Source organism: Pseudochaenichthys georgianus, chromosome 1 (genome assembly GCF_902827115.2).
Source record: "Pseudochaenichthys georgianus chromosome 1, fPseGeo1.2, whole genome shotgun sequence".
Taxonomy (NCBI): Eukaryota; Metazoa; Chordata; class Actinopteri; order Perciformes; family Channichthyidae; genus Pseudochaenichthys; species Pseudochaenichthys georgianus.
In genome coordinates, this window is record NC_047503.1 from 39,013,281 (window position 1) to 39,039,000 (window position 25,720).

At 40.1% G+C, this 25,720-nt stretch overlaps 1 protein-coding gene across 4 annotated transcripts in view; it reads left to right on the top strand.

The window, feature by feature from the left end:
* The first annotated feature begins 2,109 nt into the window (after window positions 1–2,109).
* Window positions 2,110–25,720, top strand: part of coro2aa (coronin 2Aa) — a 46,844-nt gene continuing 23,233 nt past the window's right edge. Inside the window, exons 1-2 of one of the 4 annotated variants that reach the window (XM_034086741.2) lie at window positions 19,365–19,598; window positions 20,337–20,408. Coding sequence is in view for 1 of the 4 variants with exons in the window: in XM_071203548.1 (XP_071059649.1) it covers window positions 2,372–2,386 (15 nt within the window). In the remaining 3 variants the exon portion in view is untranslated. Of the gene's footprint in view, window positions 2,387–19,364; window positions 19,599–19,973; window positions 20,409–25,720 lie in introns of those variants that run through there. The other 3 variants (XM_034086732.2, XM_071203548.1, XM_034086723.2) reach the window with 3 other exon arrangements.

Genomic DNA, 25,720 nt, shown 5'->3' on the forward strand with positions numbered 1-25,720 from the left:
GGTATTGTCATTCACTTACAAACAATGTCTTGGCTGGTTATGATCCCTGACAGAAAAGACCAGAAAGATACCTTATTTGAAAATGTTTCTTTCATTGTTCATTTTAACAAGAGAAAAACATGCGTAACGGATAATTTCTCGAAACAATAAATATCTCGAAATATCTAAATGAGTTGAGCATAAAAGTCTGTGTTTAGTGCCAACTTCCGGCACTTGAACTACACTTTTAGGGGATTCACTACAAGAACACTGACTTCTGTTGGAATAAAGGGAAAAAACAATTGTAACATCGAACAAATGATTTCCAACCTTTCATTTAAGTATTTTGGCAAGAAATAACCATGCCCACATGAGGAAATATGTTATATAATATTTCATTTGAAAAGAATACAATCACCAACAGTGAGGATTTACCCTACAGTGACCATCAACTGGCGGCCCGCGGGCCAAATGTGGCACGCCTGACATTCTCATCCGGCACGCGCTGTGGCGCTGGTGGGGTAGTTAGTTCGTTCGCCCCCCACTCTTTTTTTTAAACGTCTCGTGAGTAATGTGCAGTACCGGAGTCCAACAGAGAGGCAGCAGCTGCGGGACAGTATAGCCTGCGTACTGCGTATTTGTCACAGTTTAAAGTCATTCTTTGAAATGAAAAACCGTCCCTCTGCTGTCATGGATCCTCCTGTGATGGCTGTGTTTCAACACTAGGGGGCAACACACAGCCTCAGATGTGCACTATCTCTAACAAAATTACTTTCTTGGGCCACTTTAAAATATCATATGAGGAATGCAAGAGGGATCGAAACAAGCTGGTGCTACAATTGTTTAAAAGATACCTGAAACTCAGTTTGGGCTTCAATACTCAATTATTAGAGCAAGTGACAACGTTTTTACAACGTAATGTTTCTCACCTGGTGGCTTATAATGTTGTTATCTCAACATAAATCCTCTATATCGGTTTGAATCTTACTGTACTATGTGTTGTGCAGTGAACACTTCAGGGCCTTTCGGCAATTCTGGCCTGTCTGAGACCAGTGTTGCCTTCAAGCACCTGTCAAATACAGTCCATACTTGAAAGCTTCACTGCTGGACATCAGTATTCTGTGCTCCAGGTTAGCTGTGTTTTATTTGTTCATATTCAGGCGCAAATTAGCAGCTAGTTTGATTTGTTTGTTTGATCAACATTTACATTTTGAAAAAACAACATACACAAACAAATCAGCTTTAAAACCCCATGCTCCCCAGCAACTAAATGAAGGATTACATCACAAGTGGTTGACATGCGAAGATAAACTGTTTGGTTGTATTTGTATATGATTTGCGTTACAATGTTAAAACAGGGACTCTGACCTGGTGGAGTCCAAGGCGCCAATGGTTGTTTCACATTTAGCATTTGTGATAATGTCATCTTTAAAGGGGGTTTCATTCAACAAGAGCAGCTTTGGACAATGCGGCACTTTAATATCAAGTAGGTCAGATAAGGTTGTGAATACCATTTCCTAGAAATTAAAAACCCTGGGGCAATTACAATGTTCAGAGAGTGTATCAGTTTGTTGTTGAAGTTTCTTGTTCTGAAATAAAAAACAACAATTTAGATGCAAAGGTGCAAACAAAGAAGCCATTAAGATAATAATAATAATAATAATAATAATAGCAACACATTTAATTATTCATGTGTATATAGAATTAAACACAAACTAATTCTACACTCCAATAAATGAATTGAAAATAACAAACTATATATATAAAAAAGTCGATACAAATAATGTAATAAATGAAATAGAATAATAAAGAATCCATAAAAGGCATAACCCAAAATAAAATAAAAACAATAATATTAATTAATAATACAAATAATGATAAAAAACGCTTTTTTCAGAATGCACATTAACATCACTGGTGGAGATTAAACATGTATATATAAAGATTGCAAATTAAATCAAGTTTAACTTTAGTGGGGAAATCAGTTTCTATTTGCACCAAGATATTTCTCTCTTTTATGACAGCCTACATTATGGTTGTTGTCATCATCCTTGACGCCTCGCCCCTCCCTCCTGCATCCTGTCCTCGCATCTCTCCTCATCCTCCACCCCCCTCTCCCCTCCTTCCCCCCGGGCTCTTGTTTTCTTTTTTTCACGGTGACTGTGCGGTGTGTTCTGCAGGGACATGCTCTGTCTGTGAGCTACTTTTTATTTTTAAATAATATTTAAATTTGAACGACTTCCAAGGTCGAGCCTCATGCATCATGACTTTTTAAATGACCACCATGCAAAAACAACCTCGATCATTATTATAAAGGAAACTCGTCTCCACCGCTGCTCCTCACCGGCTCCTCCAGGGAATCCTCCGCCACCTGCCGACGCCTCCCCACCATATGACCATCTCAAAGGTGAGTTTACTCGGGGTGAAGTCCTGCAGTGAGACGGTGTTCTGCTGTGTGGCTCCGCAGTGACAGTGTTATCGGTTTGTGTTGCTGACACCCTGACAGCTTTATTCCAGCTTCTCTCTCCCGGCGTGCAGCTCTGCCATGCGGCTGCACAGCCTCCTTTCCCCGGGCAGGAAACACACTCAGGTTTCACGTGTGTGTGCGTGTTGTTGTGTGTGAAGGATAGTTTTGTGGTGGCAGTAATAAGGTTAATATGCATGTCTTTCTTATCAAGGTCATACAGACAAACGAGCTTCTTTAGTGGTCGTTTAACTTGCACACGTTTACCCATCAGATTGTGTGTTGTTTTATGAGCAGGTGCACAATTGCACACCTGTTTCTGCTAGTGAAACTAATTAAAATCCCTTTTCTGAATGACCTCTTCCTCACTGACACAACTGTTTTAACACGGATAAGGATAATTCAATCGGTTGTTTTGGGTGTAAAATGTCAGAAGACTGGAAAATAAGTATTACTGTTTCCCAGGAAATGTCTGTTTCAGAAAAACAGTCCAGATCCTAAATATAATCAGTTTACAGTTATAAAAGAGACATGTTCACTTATTAGCAGTTTCAAGTGACTGAAACTGTTAATTGCTGGTTTATACACATTGATAAAACCAGCCTGTTCTTGGCAGTATATGATATGTAGGATGTCTGAAGCTTCCCCACATCTCACTTTATAAACCGCTGAATCATATTACTTTTAGTAATCGTCCACAAAAGTCTGTAAAAACCTAGATTAACGACTGAAATAACTCAAAGATTCATATTGCACAGGGGAAACCAGTTGAATTAGTTATTGAGTGGATCATTTGATTGAAATACAACAGTTTAGTTTAAACATTAGTTTATTTATCAAGCAGAAATGCTTGTTTCAAATGTTCTATACTTCTATCATTATTTAAAAAAAGCAGGGCTGTGTCTAACGATAATGTTATTGTGATTAATCTGCAGATTGATAGATATTAATCTGCATTAATCATATCTGCTCTAAATTAATCTCGGCTTAATTGTATCCATAGTCCTCTCTTAATTAATTGTAGGGTTCATAATGTTTTTAAAAACGTTGATTGACAATCAATCAATCAATGTTTATTTATATAGCCCAATATCACAATGTTACATTTGTCTCAGTGGTCTTCACAGTGTGTACAGAATATCAGTATGACAATACGACACCCTCTGTCCTTAGACCCTCACAGTAAATGTCTGTCATGCACGTAAACTGTCACCATTATAATAATATGTTGAGTTATTCTTGAGGAAAACATTGGATCTTTTCCATTTTATCTACTGCAAATGAAATATCTCTTGGTTTCTAATTATTGGTTTGACAAAACAATCTGAATATGTCACATTGGGAACCAGTCATGGTCGTTTTCTATAGTTTTGTTGTTGCATCCTACCGACAAAACTAACAAAAAATGAATACATATTCAAATTAATCTCCATCTGTGTCATCAGCATAAATAATATCTTGAATATTTTCTGTGTACCCCTTTTAGTTAGGGTCCTCTTCATGTCCACAACACCTCATTGATTACTCCATTCTGTGTCTATGCGGGTGGCTCTACCGTCCGCCCAACAGTTCAACAGATGGTTTGGACTCATTGTTTTTGCCCACTTGTGTCTAGGACGACGTAAACAAACTAAAGACAAAGGGAAAATCAGTTTGAGAGCTCTGTGTTTAATGACCCGAGTCTAATGGTCAACACATGTGGAAAGTGAAACAGTGGGTGGATTAGGATTATGTGCCAACAGGCTCTCAGTGTGGCATCGCTTGAACAGCCGCAGGCCGTTAGTTTGATCTGGAGAAGTTACACATTGTTATGTCAATAATTCAATTTAAATGTTTTATGGCCATATTGTGTGGTGCTGATCTAAATCTGATTTAATCCAATCAAGCTATGACTTGAAAAAACAGCTTCCAAAATATGTTTTTATATTACATTTTTGGGATTATACATGTGATCTTTTGCTTATATTTCATGAATTGATTTCTGAAAATACTCTCGGTTTTAACAATAGCTCAAACTGCAGCTGCGGAGAGACACCACCAACATAAGCAATATAATATATTAAGGGGAATTTCTCAACATTTTGGGACATAAATGTACTCTGCTTTCTTTGTGAGAGTTATTTGAGATGAATGATATCACTCCCCTCCTCATGTCTGTGTGTTAAGAACAGAGCTAGAGGTGGTTATCTGATGGCGCATTTCCGCTGCAGCGGGTAGCCCCGTTTAAGCGTCCTTAATCATCCTCAAGCGGCCAGGCCAGTTTTTGGTGGCCTTTCCATATAGCGTAGCACCGGCTAGCGGGTACTTTTTCCCTCTTTTTCCGGCCCCATAAAATCGTGGTTCTATCAGGCCAGGGCTGAACTAGTGACGGCAACACTCTCGACTGCTGATTGGTCAGAGAGAATCGTCACAAGATCGCGCACGAGATCATCCCTAGCGTCGCATATATATCTAGAAGCAAGCTTGCAGCATTTTTATACACAGCATTTTTGAAAAGCACACCGTGGTCGACCGAGGAGGAGACGACGTTCCTACATCTCATTGGGGATGATAAAATCCAGCGGGAGCTCGACGGAACAACTCGAAATGTGAAAAAAAAAGCCGATCGCCCCGCCTACACTGCGTTGCTACCTGTTGCTACCCCAGGTCCTACACTGTAATGGAAATGCGCCACGGCCAGCGAGGCAGCCCGAGGATGCTTAGGGACGCTTAAACGGGGCTACCCCGCTGCAGTGGAAATGTGCCATCAGATTAGCAGGCTGGAAACAGGTGGAACCCGCTAGCCTCGTTCAATAGTAAAAAGTAATTTCACTTATTCCTAAATGCCACTAATAAATGATCATGTCATTAGTTTTGGCTTTGCAGTTAGAGTTCAGTCCTTGAAGGAGTTGTTCATTCTGGGAAATGCACTTATTCACTTGTACCTCATTCACACCAACGGTGTTTCAGGGCCGGTTCGGAGCTGGAGCTTTAAAAGCACCGGGGTTTCCTGTTCACACCGCAGCGGAGCTGCCTCTTAGCTCCAGAATCCGGTTCGTTTGAAGCACCAACAAATTGTCTGGCCAGAGCAAAAGCACCACATGCGTCACGCTTACGTCGAGGCGGGGGCAGAGCCAGGATCAACTCCTGAACAACAACAAAAAGCCCGCGCTTTATCCAGTTTGTACACAACGATGGAGAAACTTAACAAGAGTTTCAGAGTTTCTGCCATAGACTAAAGGTTTCTGCTCATGGTGAAGCAACGTGTCTGCGTGTTAAGGTGGAACCTGAGCATTCACGTTGATCACCCCTCATTATAAAACTATAAATATTAAACTTTACTTCACGTGTTCATTTGAGAACAGCTGTTACATACCTGGGTGAAGGTTACAGTTCATTTAAATGAAAGATACAACGTTACTCCACACTCATGGTTCAGTCCACCTTAAGAAATAAGACCAACCTCGGAAGCAGTTGTGTTTTAAAAAAACCTTTATTGACACGAGTACACTTTTTTATAAGAATATAACTAAACCACAGAAATGACTCAGGAAAAGCTGCAGATAGAGCCATAAGAAATGAATGCAACTGATTTCATGCGCGCGGTTTGGCTTTATGAAGCAAAACAGTTACGTCATGACGCAAACGATGACGCAACGACGCAGCACCAGTCGGACTCTGGGCGGTGTGAAAAGAGCCAGAGCTGAACCGGTTCTGAACCTGAAAAGCTCTAGCACGGAGCTTGAACCAGAGTTGCGTTGGTGTGAATGAGGTATTGGAGGATCAATACCACTCTGATGTCTGTGTGGAGATGTTTAGCCTTTCATCTCAACCCAAACCAACACATCCCTATTGTACCTTTGCTGTTTGTTAATGTTTTGAACAAACAAGATGCAACATCATTATTGTGTGTGGCAGATTTGCTTAATGACATCCACTGGTTTCTGGTTAAAGGATCTGTTTGATAAATTATACATTTGATGACATCGATAAGTCCCAACTGCATTTTCCTTGCAAGGTTCAGTAAATCCCACTTTGAGCTATTTTTAACACGTAGAAATGCCTTTGTGTTAGCAGTAGAGTAGTATCAGATGCTGTCCAGCTCAAACAACACCCTAAAGTGTGCTGCAGTTCTTTACCAGTGAGGTCAGTAACACTTGTGCAGACATGGTGGATAATATTACTTGGACTATGATGAAATGGATGTTGGTATGTGGGCTGCACAACACACACCTGCGTTTCATAATCACCAGCTTCTCATTTCGAGACCTGACTGGTGTTTGAGACTCGAGAGGCAGGATCATGCTGAGTTTGAGTGTGACAACATGACTCATTAGGAGTGAGGAGGTGGCATGCCAGCTCTACATTAATTGTAGGCCTCCTGTCATCGACCTCCTGCCAAAACGTTCATTAGACTAATGAGCGCGCAACTCGTGTGAAACTCAAAACTCCTGCAGCCAAGAATAAACCTCACGGGTTTTAAACTGGGCCGAAACAACACAGCCTCATGCGCGTGTTTTAATGCGGAGTTAGTGGTATTTGAAGTCACTGCATTCTCTTTTATTAAATACAATTCTGTCTCGAATGAAATCTGTTGTGCATTTTCATTTTGGGCCATAAAACGCTACTTTTATCTCTGGCCTGTTATCGCACAGACCGTTAACATACCTGAGATTCTCCAACTTTCGTCTGACCTTTGACTTGTGCAGAATGCTAAAAGTGCAGAGTCTTTATTGTATTTCTATCAAGATATTTATTGTTTGTTTCGTGCTATATCTCACCGTACCCATGTCAAAGAGTTCAGGTTCCTGAGATGGTACACAACCAGCACAGGTATCAAAGTCCTGCCTTCTTTATTTACTGCTGTGAATTGAAGGCGTGCTTTTGAGCAAATATGCCCTTGAGGGTCGTTTTGGCCTCTGCCATGCTGCTGCTGTTGTGCAATAAACTGGTCATTAAAACACAAACTGTAACCAGTATTCGTAACGCGTGCCTTAATAACCTCAGACACCTGTTGATGTGGTTTGCACTCTGTACTGCAGGTGTAGTGTGTTTTATCTCATGGAAAAATTTGACGAAATGATCAGGACATGTTGTGCTAAGAGATTGGCTTTTTGTTGACAATTGCTAGAATAAATTCACTGTTTTTAAAGGGGACCTATCATGCAAAATGCACTTTTTGATGTCTTTGATACATAAACATGTGTCCCCGGTGTGTCAGGGAACTCACGCAGCGTCAGAAAATAAAACCCTCTCTCTTTTCCTCCGTACCCAAATCTCTTACAACGGAGCTGATCCAGATTTGCGTCCGATATGACGTAATATCTGAAATGTGGACCCACAGCACAATCAGAAACGTTGCTATCAGAAACAATGCCCGACTGTTTTGGACGTAATATGGTCGGTGTTTACATTAGCATCGCTAACACTCAGAGCTAACCTGTACTGGAGAGCATGTGTGTGAAGAAGCAGGAAGTAAAAAGGAACTCACCTTGTGGTATAACCGGCAAGAGAGAAAGCCTTTGAGCTCCATACTGTTTCAGAAATAATCCATGCTAATCCATGATATGGCGTTTCATCACGGCAGTATCTGCCAGTAGAATCTCCTGCATGAGCAAGCATAAGCTCCGCCCCTCTTTATCAATTTTTTTTTTTTTTAAAGCTTTATACATAAAATCAGCACTTTTGAAACAGGAAGTGAAATAGAGGGATATGAGGCATGGCTAGAATGGGTGATCTGTTTGGTATTTTGAGCAAAACACTTCATAAACATGTTTTTTATATATTTTTATATATCTGAGACCTACGCTATTGCCTACAAATAGCATGATGGGTGACCTTTAAGTCATTTTTAATTCAAAAATACCACAGCACATTGAATATATTGTTGTCCATTGAATAGTTGATCTGGAGCTTTCCATCACATCAGATAATCTTTAATAAAAGATGGGATTTAAAAAATGTTTTAAAACTAGACGTTTTTAAGCGTTCAGTAGAAAATATAAATGTCCTTGACTTCATAGTAAATCTGCTGATGAGCGTCATGGGAGACATCAGAAAGCCCTAATAGTACAGCTGCTACATTTGACCGTGAGGTGATGTTTTGTCATGGTCTGTCAGACTAAACCAAACATTTAAAGACATTGCCTTGGGCCCCACGGTATTGTGATGCCCATTATCCGAAGATGAATAAACAAACAATCAATAGATTAAATTAAAACTCTGGATGAATATAATCATGGATTATCTGGTTTTGGATACATACAGTAGCTGATGAGAATTCAAACTGTTCCTGGTATTAGTGTAGCGTACATGCTGAATCATTAGGTGTTAATCCACACTGAGGTGAGAAACCAATTAAATCTGTGTGTGTGTGTGTGTGTGTGTGTGTGTGTGTGTGTGTGTGTGTGTGTGTGTGTGTGTGTGTGTGTGTGTGTGTGTGTGTGTGTGTGTGTGTGTGTGTGTGTGTGTGTGTGTGTGTGTGTGTGTGTGTGTGTGTGTGTGTGTGTGTGTGTGTGTGTGTGTGTGTGTGTGTGTGTGTGTGTGTGTGTGTGTGTGTGTGTGTGTGTGTGTGTGTGTGTGTGTGTGTGTGTGTGTGTGTGTGTGTGTGTGTGTGTGTGTGTGTGTGTGTGTGTGTGTGTGTGTGTGTGTGTGTGTGTGTGTGTGTTAAATGCAACACAAGATGGTGATATCCCGTAGCTTTATGATCAATATGTAGGTCTGTGAGTTAACATCATCTTTCTAATCTTTAGTATTTATCTGAAGAAATCACTTTTGAGTCGATGGAGTATTTTACATTTTTAACCCAGGTTAAGCACAGCTCGAACAAATGATGGTTGGTCCACAGCTTTTAAACTTAAGTATCTACTCTGCGATTGAACTTAGTGGAAACTTCATTTCAACGGTGTCTTGAGACTCTACTGATTTGGTGTCTTTCCATCCAGTCCCAAAAACGTTTAAATATTCCACTTCGGGCTTGGTGATAATTAAACATAAAATAAAAAAACGTATTGGAATGAACTCCTGTATGGAGATAATGTGAGGCATAATTACCAGCCAGGAATAATATAGTATTCAGTTTAAATGCAGGTATTGTTTGACTTAAGAAGTTTCAATATTACTTCTGTGTTATTTCCATCAATCCCTAATAAAGAAACAGCCCTAGTGTGTGTCATGGATTCCCATTTTTCCTGTATGTTGGATTAAATTACTGATTTCCTAACAAGTAAAACCCAGCCTAAAGCGGAATGAAGTCACCTCCTCCGTTGCTTCACTGTCAAACCACACGGTGTGCCTGGAGGTGGTGTTGGTGGTGGAGAACCTGATGCCTCAGACATGACTTTACCTCCAGAACAAAGCCCCCAGGAGCCTCAAATATCTGCCCCCACCTCCCCCCCCCATGTTGGTTCTCCTCACTGAAGCTAAGGAAGGCCTGCCTCTTCATGTTGTTTTTTCCTACTCTTCTCAAACTGTCAATGAACCTGATGATGCAGACTTATACTGCCTCTTTGAGATTCTTATATTATACCATGTAGAAACGTGTTGACGGATTTAACTTCTTTTGTTAGAATAAAGTCATCCTTTAATATGAATAATCTTTTCATTATAGAGTATGTAGGAGCCGCATTTAAGTTTATTTTGTTTTGATTTATTTGGAACCTTTATTACTGCATTTTTCTGTTTCAGTGAGAGGTGTGCTTTGCTCAGGTGAAGGGGGCGGGGCTAAAGCTTTAAATGTGCGGTGTGTGACGGGAGAGCAGCAGGCAGCAGCATACTTGCCAACTCTCCCGATTTTCGCGGGAAACTCCCGATTTCACTGCTCTCTCCCGGTTTCCTCCCGGGGTCATATTTCTCCCGCATTTCTCCCGATTTCTGACAAAATCAGATTTACTCACGACTGTTTCCACTCGGACTTTAATACAGCTACACCATTGTTTGGTTTCCATGGTAGCGCGTCTCGTTAGTAGCGTGCACAACTGAAAGTCTGAGAGGGTGAGGCAGATAGTCACAGAAAACTGAACAAGAATCGACAACTCGACCCTCTGCTCACTCCTTTCCTGAAAAATACAGGTCCAGCCCACACATATGCTCCTACAGGCCGCAAGGCATTGCATTTACAACTACAATAAGCATGTTAATGTTAATCTACAGCTCCGGCGATCCACTACCACTACTACCCCCCCCGGTTTTGAAATGCTCCCGATTTCTGAGGTCTCAAGGTTGGCAAGTATGGGCAGCAGCAATACCGTCATTGACACGCAGACGCATGCCTTATGCTTAGTAGAAGACAGATTATTAGGATCTGCTGTTTAAGTTTATGTTACATATTGTTTTCCTATTTTGTTTTATGTTTGCTGGAAATAAACGTTGAAAAGCAACCGAAACGTCCAGTGGATTTTGTACTGCGAGTCTGACACTGCTTCCCAGGCCCAAGCTCTACATGTGGCCAAGAACAATAACTTTTGAGGTATCGAGTTACAAGACAAACTTTTTGGGATTTTGGCCACAACAGAGTATATTTTAGAGTTCAATCAATTTGTTAAATTCACATCATGTAACCTATGCTGATCAGTGTCCACTCGAACAATATTACGGGATTATAGCTAATACTTAAAGGTAGCAGGGTAGGTAAGAATGGAGAAACCAGCTCGAGTGCGCTAGAATTTGAAAGTACGCAGCCGAAAAAAATCTGCCTCTTCCTCACAGAGCCTCTCCTCCAACACACACAACGCGCACATGACCAATGAGGGCACGAGGTAAGTTTGTGCACAGATGGAAGGCTGACAGGCAGGTAGGCCATCCAGTTACTTTAGCCGGGCCGGGTCAGATGATTGGTCGTGCTTTTTACAGCGCCACGGCTTCCACAGATGAAATGTTTTAATGTATTTATTGTCAAAGCATTTAATGTATTCATTGCTATCGGGATGTTAAGAGCATTCCATGGAATATAACAAAAAGTGTTTCTGAAGTGAATTACCTACCCCTCCTTTAAATGTAGTTTTAAAAGTAAGAAAAAAGACGCAAGGTCAACAAACCGATTCGTACTAACATTAGTTTTCTTTATACACCTTAGTGCTCGTATTAATCGGAGCCAATCAAAATGAGCGGATTGAATTCTGCTTTACGGTTAAAGATGCAAATGGAGAGTATTATTTATGATTACACTGCTTTGTGGCTTCAAATACAGATCATTCTGCCAAGTACCGATGTGATTAATCGTCTATAAAATGTAGAACTATGCTCATAAATATTACCCACATCTTAAAGTGACATCTTTCTTGTTTTGATAGATTAAAAATCATACATATTCAGTTTATACTTTTGTTTATAGCTGATCAAACCGCAAAGAGAAACTCTTGACTTGACTGCTTTATCAATTATTAAAATAGTTTGTCAGTTTTGTCTGCTTTCTTTCTTTTACCTTATTTTAAATCAAATCATAATTTTGATTTGCATCTCCATCAACACTTCATCAAACGGGGCGGATGTTTACATTTTAAGTGGATCGATCATCTGACACTTTGTAATCTTCTGTGAAATGACAATGCGGATGTTTTATAATGTCGATTTCTATTCTCACTGGATGCACTCAAGATTGCGACTAACCTGATTCGAACAAATCTGCCATATTTGAGTGCTAAGGCTTTTGGGAAAAATCTGCAGCTGGTTTATGTTAAGGATGATTACTGTACTCTTCGTGACAATGGTTAGGAAATCCTAAAATGCTCTTATGTAACCGCAGAGTGTGCACGTGACTGAATAACCTCTCTCAGTTATTGTCCCACACCAGCGTCCCTTAACTCAACCAGCTCCTGCGGTTCATTGTCACTGCAGGGCCGGGGCATTTCACTGCAAAAGATAATGACTTTTTAAACAAAAGCTTGAAAAGACATGTTTGTGTTTCCACTCTTCTCTTTACGGTTCCATCACTGTCACTCAGATCACTCGTGGCAGGTTGTCCTGCACGTTTCTGACATGACAGCTGTCCGCCTGTTTGAGGATTATCTGCTCCCACGTGGGGCAAACAGGGAGGGGATTACATAAAAAAATAAAAAGAGAGAGAGTCTGTGGATTTGTGCAATGTCGAGCTCACCGTGCCCTTGCACAAGTTTTCAGGCTGCGGGGAGGTGACAGTGTGAGGAAAGAGGCTTTATCATTATTGAGCTGTCAACTTGCACAACTAACACATAGCAAACGACTGCGTTATATGTTTGAGTTTGCTGTAACGGTAACTAAAATAGTTCATTTTTTTATTTAAGCATTTTTTATTTAGTCAGGCAGTATACTGAAAGAAGCAGATAGGCTAAGAACACTGTAATATCTGAGTATGTATTGCAACTAATATAGTTATTGCGATATTAAACAATGCAATTGAATATATTCCTTAAATCTTGCAGACCTAATTTGGGTCAAAGACGTGACTGACAATTTTCCACCCACATCTCAAGGTGTGCCGCTAACGGGACATGGGAAACTGAAATACCATGCTTGTTTATGTGGACAAAAGAAAAATATTGTTTGTATATAATATCATGCTTCCCCGTTTATTTGCACACACTTTAAGTAAAAGAAAGAGTTTAAGAAAAGATTAAACAAAGTCAAACATTTCTATTTTCTGACATTTTGTGGAACAACTGATTAATCATTTTATATAGAAAGTTATATTGTAATAAAGTATATTGTTTGATAATCAACATAGTCAATGGTTGCAGCCTTATCAATATGCTATAGGCTTATAGAGATAAGTGAAATGTTTGTATGTTTGACGTCCTTCCTAATAGTCTTGTGACCCCTCAGATCCACCCTGCGACCCCAAGGTTGGGTCCCATCTTTTATTTCATCAATGTTCATATAGATTCTTCACTCGTCTGTTGACGTACATCAGCAGCCACAGGATGTATTTATTCAGGCAGCACTGTTACAGTGTGAGTGCTCATGTTATTGTTTTCTAGAGTCAGAGGTTCTTTATCTTGAAGCAGATGGGTCAGCAGAGTCTGATTCATTATTCATGAGGAAAAGTACATGGCCTCTTACACTGATGTGTTCATGTGTGTGTTCACCATATTGATTCCAGTGCGCTAAAGTAGCCTTAATGGTTGTACCTCGTGGAAAATGCTGTCGGAGCAAATGCATGTTTGCTCCCTGACGAGGCAGCTGTGTGCATTTGTTTATTAGACTCAACATGAGCAATGAAATGCTTATGTGCCAGATCCTTTATAGTAGGGCTGAACAATTAATCACATTGATCAAAATCCCAATATGGACCCATGCAATATCCAAATAACATGAGGTGCAATATTTGTTTTTAGCAACATATATCATTATGCCAAAATACAATTTTAACATGGGTCTTACCTTTAAGAAACCTAGCCCTTTGATGTCAAGGATATTCTGCAAATAATGTAATTGTACATTTGTTTACGTTGCTAAAACGTGTTTAGTGTAAGTCTAATGTAGACTGTATTAATCTTAGTTAATATTTGAGGAATATAAGGAAAATATCCCCAATAATTGCCAAACATACTACTGCTATTATAAGATGGTGAATATTGTAAACATCAGCATGTTAGCATTGTCATTGTGTGTTAGCATGCTTATGTTAGAATTTAGCTAAGTTGCTAGCATGACTGTACATTTCATGTTTTTAATAAAAGGCAACTAAAGTGCATCTTAGTTTTGAGCCAACTTTTAAATGTTGTTATTATACACCCATCCACATATTCTTCAGTTTACTCCTGGTCATTAGCTAAGTCAGCTAGCTGCACGTTCTCAGTATCACAACACGCTAATGCAGTTAGCTAATGTGTGCGATCTTAAAATAGCGGCGGCCTCGCTCAGCCTGATAGCGGGGCGTTAATGCAGCGGCACGCCGTCTGTGTATTGTGTATAGTGAGAGGCTGTTTCTATATAAAGGCAAGCTAATCCCCTGGAGTCACAGAAAGTAAAACTCACCTTGACTACAGTCACTATGGTTAGGATGTGGCCTTGACTGCAGAGTTCACTGACACAGTCTTAATTTAAGGATCCCTGTGTGAGACCTCATTGCCTTGCTGAATAATTGATAATCCTCCGGTCCATTTGTCATTTAATATGTGTATTGCAAGTAGTGAATTCTGCAATGAAATGAATCTATTTACCATATTACACAGTGCATCTTGAGCTAATTTTAGAACATCAAACATCACATTTCTCCCCCGCTTCCTCCTTCTTCCCTTTGATGATGAGTATTTTTAAGTGTGTCAGGAGCTTCCGCTGCAGAGGCCATTGAACGTCTGCAGGCAGAGCGGCATGGCTTAGTTATAATTAATACTAGATAACAGAAACCCTCTGGAGGCCACGACCTGAGACACACTCCTGCCTCTGATGTGACATAATAATCCATGATTAAAATTAGCTCATGTGGGGGAGAATTACATTTATGATTTTAATTGGCCGAAAGTTCCTAAATAGGACAGCGACACAAACACTTGCCAGTTGTTTCATTTGCTTCCTTTTTGTTTTATGTCCCTTTTCTTTCAAATGAAGATACATGGACACATTTAATGTTGTCCAATTGCAGTCCTTTCCCCTTTTTACTACTTTATTTCAGAAGTGAACATTCATTTACTTTGTCTTAATATGATCTTGTGCATGGCATTTTTATACATCTGTATCTACACAAGGAACACAAATAGACTGTTCAATCACTTCAGGGTTACATCTTTCAATTATTTGTGAACTTCATATTTAAACAATGTATTTATCCGTTTAACATATACTTGTTCTTGACGATGTATAGGTTATTCTTACCATTTCTTAAAGGCTGTTTAAATCTGAATTCTAGTTGTTAAATGCAGGATCTTTCCTCACATACCTTTCGTACAACATGATGGGGAAACTTCTTAAATAAAGTGTATTATTTCTAGTTTCATATGGCTAACAAATCAAAAAAGGGAAGTAATTGGCTTAGGACTTCTTTTTTGTTGTTGTCTGAGGTTTAACTGTATTTGGAGCTCTCTGTCTGTAATTTATCTATTGGAACTGCAACCTCCATCTAGCTCGTCTCGAGTCTGGACGCTCTTAAGCCAATAAAGGAATTGATTTAATTTCCAGCCCTTCAAACCCAGCCAATGTTTGGTTGTAGTTGTACTCCTTGATGCCAGTGTGTGTCTGATATATTAACATTCTTTATGTCTACAATCATCAAGGTACACATACATTCTCAAACATAACAGATTTGACCGTGTAGTGAGTCTTGATCTTTAATAGCGAGTAAAAGTGCATTCTCCTGAAGTGTTTCTTTGATGCTAAATCAGGATTTATTGGCTGTACAAACCTCCTTGTGCTGCCAAAGCTGATATAAGCAGGTGAGTGAGGTGGTGATATCACTGAAAACCAGCTGTGATAAAGGTGTGAATCAGATATGAAAGAATGAGGTGATCTGCACGGGCATGCTAACATATGAGTCATGTTTCATTTAGGCTAACCTGAAGTGAGATCACTCGCACACGATGTCCTTTACTCTTTACCTGAAACCACAAACATAAGCAAAATAGTCTCAATATGACTTTTCTTTTGATGAGCACATCCCTTCCTGATTGCTATCACCTTTTCAACATCGCTGTCATCACATTTCTGACCTGATGTGACAGCACTGTGGCTCATCTTTCTGATGTTCTCTTTCGATGCAGTAACTGGAAACAAACTCGGACTTGCAAAGATGAAACTCAGACATTGCATCTGTACTTTAGTCACACCTTTACCTGTTGGGACACATGAGTAGATAAAGATCTGAAACTTGATTATTCACGTTGTATCTTCATATTATTTCTGTGGTTCTTTATGCAATGTTGTTCATGTGTTAGTTTTGTTATTCACTGAAATGTACCTTATTGCACATTTCAGTCTTTTTTGGCATTTCTGTGGTGAAAGCATTATATTTTATATTTTAATATCAATACATTTGGATTGATGGATGTTCAAGGGATTTGAATACTAACATTTTGTTGATGAAATCATGCGTGTGATGGTCTACTTTGGGCAACTCCGGTGAATTGAATGCCAAGAAACCTCTGAATATTCAATAATTCCAATGTTTTATTGTGCTTTCTCTCCTTTTGGAGGCTTATAGCAACAATACTAAATAACTAGTAACAGAACAGGCTAAGATTCATTGTGATGATATAACATCACCAAGAACATGAACTGCTTCTTTCACATCTCTTAATTACCAGCTGCGACATTGTGTGAAGCTGTTTTGATTCCTTTACGAGGTGTTAATATGTTTTCCCGTGGACAATTATTGTGCGCTTGCAAGATGTCCCAAATATTTGCAGATGTGTAGTTGAGATCTAAATAATGGCTGAGTTGGAGCCCGTGTTTTCTCTGTGTTACGACTTGTAGAATCAGTATCTTTCCTGCTTTACTGTGCAGGTGTTTGCACAGTAAAAACAGATGATTAAAAGAAACATGCAAATGTTGATGAATTGAAAAAGCATGACCTTGCTTTTCCCACAGAGCTACTGCAATTACTGAGCATATGTCAAATGATGCAAATGGTTTGTATTTCGAAGAAGGTGTTGCCGTAACTTTCCTTTTAGACATTTATTTGCTTTCTGAATGACAGATGTAAATTGAGCTGTCTTTAATGGAGGTGTCTATGTACATTGGACGTGAGTAGATGACTAATTCAATTATTGACTGCACCTGTTCAGTAGGTATATACTTGAATCGGATTACACTATTTGCTCAGTCGGCGCAAACACTTGAGCATTTAAAGCCCAAATACTCCAGTACAGAAAGCCTAATCCTCACTTCTGTAGCCTGGGCCCCACATTGAAACGCAAGATTGCACTCGGCACTGAAACCAGATGTTTTACAGTCAAAACAGAGGCAGAGTGCTGATCAGGAATGACAAATTGAGGAAGCGAAGGTCATTGTGTCTCTGTAGTGTCAAAGGCTTTGGCCTATTTTCTCACAGCAGCCAGCTATTAGTCCTCCAGTGCGGGATCTGTCATTAGAGAGCGAGCCTTTGTGATCCTGGCTCTTTGGAAAGAATCACAAGCTTTCAGGAGTCGTGCCCTGTCCTTATTGATAATTACCACAAAGCACACACACTAGAAACACCAGGGTTTAATCCAGAGCCAAGAGCTAAATGAGACAAGTAGAGCCTTGCACTCTGTTAATAAATCAAAGCTGTCTGTTTGCTTTGATAAGAGCAAAGACTACATGGTGACATTAGCCGATCTGTCTGTCTGTCTGACACACCTTTAGCGCAGTGATAATGGCCTGTGCATTACATTTAAAAGTATGTGTGTTGGCTAAGAATATACCAACATGATTTCGACTTATCAACACCAAATTTGGTTTAGGGTCTTGGGTGAAGGAGAACATCAATTATATTAAAAAATAATGAAAAACATTTCCGCTATCAACCAAAAATGGCCAAAACTCAAGCTGTCGTTGATAGATCCTGATTAAACTCAGTCGAGACGACCGACATTACAAATTGAACATACACACCCAGTTGTATCCAGATGCAACACAGATAGGGCTTATTGTATGATGTTGTGTGTGCAGTTTTAGAAATGTTGCATATGTTTTAATAACAAGTGGTCTCATAATCATTCCTCATAAACAGGATTAAACTTGTTAAATGAACTTGTCTTATCTCGTGAAGCATGAACTCGGCTTTATGCAGCTTGCTTCTTTTGATTTTGGCGATTTACCTTTTTTTTGTTTACCAAGAACAGGTTTAAACCTGTGATAGTAGACTCTAGCAAAGGCATTTTTCATCTCTAAAAATGTCAAAGTAATTTCAGTATCTGTTTGAATGTAAGGTAGTTTCATAAATGTTGAGTTAGGTGTCTATTCAATATTTTCCCCAAAACATTATTAAGTCAAACTCCTGCATTTGATGTGCGACTGCTTAGCACATATATCCAAATGTGACCTGTCTCTTATCTCGGAGACAGTGTGTGACCGTTGGACTGTGTTGTGTATTTGGGGGGAGATGTGTTTGTGGCCAGCGTTTATCAGCTGTGTGTAGACGGGTGTGTGTGGTTGTAGGTACATTTCCCCAAGCACCTAAGTACAATATTGAGCTACAACCACTCAGACACACATGTTGATTTTAGGAAAACATAATCTTGTAAAATGTGGTGCATTCCCAAGGACTAAAGCAGCTAAAATTAGATCCAACCCAGCCAGCTGCAGCAATAAATGCTGGCTCAGGCATGACACAGCAGTAGCAATAATTCAACATTTGTCTACTAGAATACTATTTTTCTGATTCAAATCACACACCAACAGTCCTTATATTTAGTAATGTGACCTTTATTTAAAGATAAAGGTAACATGAGAGCAGTTATGTGTCCTTTGTATGGGTGCCCTGAGATGAAAATACTGTAAATTAAGGATACAACTGAGAAAAATGTATAAAACGGCATTCAACCAAATCTGAAACACAACAAAATGGGATAAAGATTAACCGGGTATATCTACAACCTACTATAAATTGACCATGCATGTACGGGAATTAATACTGTTGTTGATCTGAACACATTGAACTGCTCTGCACGCAGGCACGTTTATGCAATAACAGCGATTGATCAGCCCCTCGGCCACACCCTCGTTTGACCGCATGAAGGGTCGGCCTTGTTCAGCTGTCCTCTTATCGACCTGTTGGTTACTATTAGCCTCTGGTGCTAATGTGCTGTTACGTAATGCTACAGTTTGACTCGGTGTGATCACCACCGCTGTCCATCTGAAGCCATGTGAGAGGCTCAATGGGGTTTGTAGCAGCTGGGCGATCGGCCAAACAATCCAGCCAATTTCATTTTGACTGCATGTTGCACCCTTTTTTTATTTTGAAAAACTTGAAGGTCTGAGGAGCGTTTGATCGCACTTCACAGAGGACAGACTGTTTGAGACGTACTGCCAGGGATTATAACATTAAGAGGGAATATTAGTTTGATGGTGTATCGAGTGGAGAACATCTGCCTCCACTCGTACACACTGCCACTTAAGGATAAAAAGTAACAAGTCAGGATTTTTGAATCTATAAAGTAGGTACAGTTAATTTAATTTAATGTTGGGCCAGCGGGTTTATTGGAGATGCAGTGTTGAAAGGGGGAGACAGAGGGGATGACTTCCACGGGCTGGAGAGCTGAACCAGTGTACTGGGCAGCGGACACTTGTAAGAGATTATTGATCTGTTGATGATCTATTGATGATCCATCAATAGATCATCAATGGTTGTATGGACCTGGAAATCTGAATATAAAGAGAATTTCAAAGAAAATAAGGAATTACTTTAAATTGATTTGAATCTTTATACTTTTGTTATCGATTTACTCCAGACTTACTAGGAATAGAAATGCATGAGTTTAATGGGTCGTTTTAAGCTACAGATGCTGAGCAGGACATTTTAGTATTGAGCAACAAGGCTGAAGAGGAGCGTCTTCCTCTTTCTTTTCCTTCTCCTTAAAAGATCGAACAAGAAATCCTGATAGAGCAAACACTGTGGAGGAGTGACGGGAGGGAGTGTGATTACCTGCTCTCTCTCTCGCTCCCTCTCTCTCCTTGTAGTCACCTCCCTCTCAGGGAGTATACACACACACACACACACTCCTGCACTCTCCACTCCTGCTTGTTCACACACGCACTCGGCTTCATGCAGCACGCACACACCCTCGGTCTCCTCTGACTGTCTGTGTGCACATCAAAGCTTGGTTAGGACTTGGACACTAGTATAGTTTTGTGTGTGGGTGTTGTGGTGTGTGTGTGTGTGTGTGTGTGTGAGTGTGCGTGTGCGTGTGCGTGTGCGTTGGTATGCATATGTCTGTGAGTGTTGACAAGGAGATGCAGTGTTGATCCATGTGCTTGAAGACAAGTGATGATTTTTGGGGGGGATTTTTTGTGGTTTTCCTCTCAGACGTAACTTATTAAGGAAGTCATTTAAGGACCCTCTGCTCCGTCTTGTGCCGGTGTCGACTCCCTGGACAGGGTGAGTGTCTCACACTCCCTCTTTCTTAATCACACACTCTTTTCTGTCTCCTCTGTGCTGTCTCACTGCTGTTTTATTTCATGTCCTTCTCCCGTGGATTTGTCTGTGACATTTTTAATCTTTTACTCTTTATAGCACTGTCCAGAAATGTCTGACTGTGCTTGTGTGTGTCAGTGTTTGTGAGTGTGTGTGTGTGTGTGTGTGTGTGTGTGAGCTCACTTTTTCCCTTGAGGATTCAAAGTCAGTGTGCATGTGCATGAAGACAGGCTTGAACAAGATGAAAGAAAACAATCTTTCTTCAAATCAGCACTTTGCCTTAAATCTATTTTTATAGAACGCTCCTCTGTTCCCTGCACAGCACAGATGTATTTGACAGCAGGCTTCACTTGCACTCCTTTTTTTAGTTTAATTATCCATTTGCTCAAACTTGGCCAAGTAGCCACTCATTTGCTTCCTAAAGCATGGAAGTACTTTCTATTTTTAGCTGGGAAGAAAATGCCACGATGAAACTGAAGCCGTTCCACAACAGTGAAAATGACATCACCATCATCTTCATCCACCGTCCTAGTAAAGTCCCCCGCCCCGCCACAGATGGGTATTCATGGTGGAGTCCAGCCTGAGAAACACTACCATTCATATGGAATATGTGCCTTGAGGTTTTGAATCGCAGTCTGTTTGAGGTCTCTTCATTAAGCCCGGTATCCTGTTGCTCGCCAGTGGGTTTTAAAACCTATGAGCACGCAGAGCTGCTCGTCACAGCTGAGGAACAGGAGCTCTGAGCTCCAACCTCAAAACAAACTGTGGGTGTTTCTCAATCGCGAGGATGCTGGCTTGGTAGTCGCGTACTTCCAAGTCACTCGGCCCCTGTGTGTAAAGCACCTATTGCTAAATAGCTGCCATTGAATGCTTGGCATGTGTTAGGCTTTTTGTCTATGATCAGATATTTCCTTGTATAAATCTGAGTTCTTTATTCAACACACGATGCAAGTTGGGAAAAAAGGGTTAAACATATTTGTGTTCACACTTAACAATAAGCAGTATAGTATTAATACATAAAGCATTATGTTGTATTCGTCTACACATTCTAATGTCTCTGATTGTTGGATGGATTTTCTTTTAGTAGTAAATAATAATAATAATAATAATAATAATAAATGTAATTTATATAGCGCTTCTCATCTGCCAAGACAAATCTCGAAGCGCTTCACAACAAAGGACACTGATACAATTTGAGAGATTAAACAAATAATAATAATAATAATAATAATGATAATAGTAATAAATAAAATATTAAATAAATAAATAAAAATAAAAGTCGGAGATGGCGATAAAAATGGCAGCTCAGTAGTGAATTGACAGAGTGTCTCGAAATAAAAATCTACTATAGCTTAGTTGAAGTGATACCTGTCCCGTATAAAGCTTCAATATACTAATGGGAACTTCAATAAAGGATTCTTTCAGCTTTCTTTTACTTCATTCTTATTTCCTCTGCCAGAGAGGTCATTTCTTTGGTTCTGTTCTTTGGCTTGATTCTGTTTTCTCGCTGGATAATGTAAAAACTATTTTTAAGCAATTTTAATGAATCTTGTTTAAAGGGTGTGGCAGGGGTCACGAAATCTGTCATAGCATTCTTGGAACGGATCCGAATCACTGGGCGGACACACGCATTATTTTTAACTTATGGAAATGTTCCTGGCGGAGGTCTGCTCTCTTCGAGTACTCTTTTGAATTTTCATAGTTTTGGTGGTTATTTCGATCCATAATAACAACAGTACACTCACCACATGAGATCTGGAAATGCAGTAAGGTTGAAAAAAGCCAGGCTATGCACATGTCACATGTAATTGGGTGATTATACATGTTTTAAACAAACCTCCAGGGTATGCATTTGAAAGAGAAAAAGGTCAAATTAGGATTTTGATGTCTTTCATAAATACCACTCAAAGTTAACGCAGCTCCTCTCTGCTTCATCTTTGACTTGCCACATTTAGTGTATTCATTCTAACTATTATAAAAATGATGGCCAAAAACAAACAAAGATGAATATTTAATCCATAACCGCTTTATAATCAATTCAAATTTGACTACTTTCTTGCCAAACCTGGTGCTCGCATTAACCACAATTCCACTGGACTGCCAATATATTTTAATAGAGTTTTTTTTATAGAGTTATTTCCTTCCTTGAAATAAAATACATATTTGGCCTTACTCTGCAATCGTACTGACTCGGGCTGTCCTCAACTAAAGGAATTCAGTCAACTAACAATCATACGACTAACGAACTCGTTGATTTATTGAAAGATGTGTCAAACTGAGTTTCTCCACATTGAACCGTGAAAAAGAGCCACTTTTTTACCAATTAGACTAGCAATTCACTTCTTAAGTCCCTTAATATTGACCGTGGCAAACAGATTCACAGATGCTGCCAAGGGACAGAGAAAGACAATGTGATGCTAATCAGGAACTCATTGGTTCACAAAAACAACCAGTCTTCTGTTAATAATTTGAAAATACAATATGAAAATGGCACAGCAGGTCGATTGGGTTTATTTGAGTGCTGTCAAAATTATCGCGTTAACGGCGGAAATACATTTTTGAATTAATTGCGTTAAAATATGTAACGCACTTAACGCATGTGCATAATGGCCCGCCCCATACGTGCCACCAGTGGCAGCGCTGGGGTAGGCTACACCCATTCTTTCACACACACATACGGGTTTTGGGCCGAGGGCGACACCGTACTTCCGGTATGCGCCATTTCACGCGAGGTGCAAGCAGAATATCATAGTCTATTGCCTTAATCAATATAGTCAACTCTAAAATACCACATATATGCATTGGCATGATACTATTATTGTGACAAGTGGGGTATTCACCTGGTGTTTCCAGAAGATAGACGTAGATGCTGCCAAAATCGACCGAAGGCCACTTTCGAGAGTCGTTTTCCCATACATCTGCAGGAAGTCTGTAAGGGCAATCGGACAACCCACACAGCTCTAGTTTACGCTGGTAACGACCTAGAGCACACCCCTCCAGTCCAGAGAGGTAATCCGAAGACATGCAGCGATTTCTTCGGTCGTTAATTCAGAAAAAAAACCTAGTGCGCTCTGCCTGGCTAGCTGTTTATATTAGCACCTCCAGGATATTAGCACCTCCAGGAAAATGGCGTATTTATATATATATATATATATATATATATATATATATATATATATATATATATGGCGCGCGTTGCATTGTGGGTAGCTCGTGACGTCACTGTGCGTGAAAGAATACCAAGAAATGGCTTAGCCCCACCATGAAAATGATGTTAAAGTAAGCAAAATAAAGTCTGCCAACTCGCGTGGAGTAAATTGCACAGACAGCAGTTAGTAAGATTGATTTCAGTAGCCACGGTTTTGAAAACTTTTGTCACGTAGTGATTGTCTTCTCAATAGAACATCTTTGATAATGTCTTCTGGCCAATCAGAATCAAGATAACGGCGTCGTGTTGTTGCAGGAAGTCCCGACGGAGAATACTTTTTCTGTAGTACAGGGCTGCACATAACTAACTGGTACGCAGGTTATGTGCGTAATCTGAAATGCGTACCGTCACTTTTGTCACAAAGCGCATTTGCGCACTGACGTACTTGTGAAGCTTTTCCAGAAGGCGGTTCGATCACCGGACGACAGAGTCGGTCTCCGTGTGCACAGACAGGGCTGCTGTTAACGTCGGTCTGTACAACGGACTTGTGCCAAAACTACGCCAACCGGCTGCGGAGGGAGACCCCCCCCCCCCCCTTCACTGGAGAACTGCGCTAAAACAGCTGATCACAACGTTCACACTCTGTGGTCACGAAGTACTCCACTAGCCCCCCCCCGTCGACTTTCCTGAAGTACTCCCCCGTTGATAGAAATCAACACGTAATGAATTAAGACCCCACGGTTTGATGATTGATAGGTGTGTGGGTTGTCTTTCATTTTGACACGCAGACAAATGTTATAATAAACATAGATTCTGTGTTAAATGGATATATCTGCCTTCTTTCATTTATCTTTCCATTCCCACAACAATATACATAAATAAATGGCATATTTTGGACATAGTTCGAATGGTGATTAATCATGATTAATTAATTTTTAAGCTGTGATTAATCTGATTAAAAATGTTAATCGTTTGACAGCCCTAGTTTATTTATATGATCCTCACCCTGCCCCACAGACTCCTTGTGTACGTTAATCATTAGATCACACCTGTAAAACCGTCTCAAAGAACAAAGGACTATTGTGAGCTAATCTGGACATCTGAATGTGCAATCATACATACCAGAGCTTTAAAAAGACCTTTAAACATTAAAGATATAATCATTACACTAAAGCATGTTGGACTAATGCACTTTCATGCTTTTGACGAAACGGAAACTAAGATATGATTACGCTTGACGAAGTGGATATCTATACAACCACATCATTAGTTTACTCATGTATATGATGCATGCATGCACAAAGCTAAACTATTCTCAAGGTAAACAGAGCACTCACTCACTCACTCACTCACTCACTCACTCACTCACTCACTCACTCACTCACTCACTCACTCACTCACTCACTCACACACACACACACACACGTGTGTTCTAGTCTATAGAAAATGAAGCAGCTATTGGTTTACCAGTGTTGCTGTTATCCTATTACAGGACAGAGGGTGAAAGCTGTCATCTGTGTGTGATATCTGAACGTCTAAACTAAGGGAAGTGTGTCTCACACACAGTGAATGTGAGTAGTACACACATACTGTTAACAAAGTGGCATGTGTTCACACCTCTTCATTCCTCGTCTTGTATTTCACTCTGAGCGTTTACAAAACATTACATCTACAGATTGAGGAGGCGGGGCTGGTGCATGTTTGGTTTTATACACTTTGGGATCAGGTTTGGGGTCGTGAGGTTTTCATTGTTAAGACTGGAAAGGGCCCAAAGTCCTGGGCATCTGCAGAGGACAGATTGAGTCCAAACGGTCTCTCTGCTCATAGCTTAGGGCCAGACGCTGCTTAAGTTACCGATATCACGACACCAGTAAGTAAACTTTGAACTCCCCCTCTTCTAGCGCCAAGCCTTGGTAAGCCATAGAGAGGAGTGGCTGGTAGTGTACGCGTTTATGAGTTATGAGGTGATTAAAAGACAGCCTGTAGGTGAGGAATAGGTGCATATGTAGGCTTTGCACGTCCATAGACAAGTGCAGACCCACCAAAGACCAGTGGCAGAGCAAAGCAGATGTACAGTATATCTTAAAAAAATGACTGTCTTTTCAGTTTAGTTTTATGACTGTTTTTA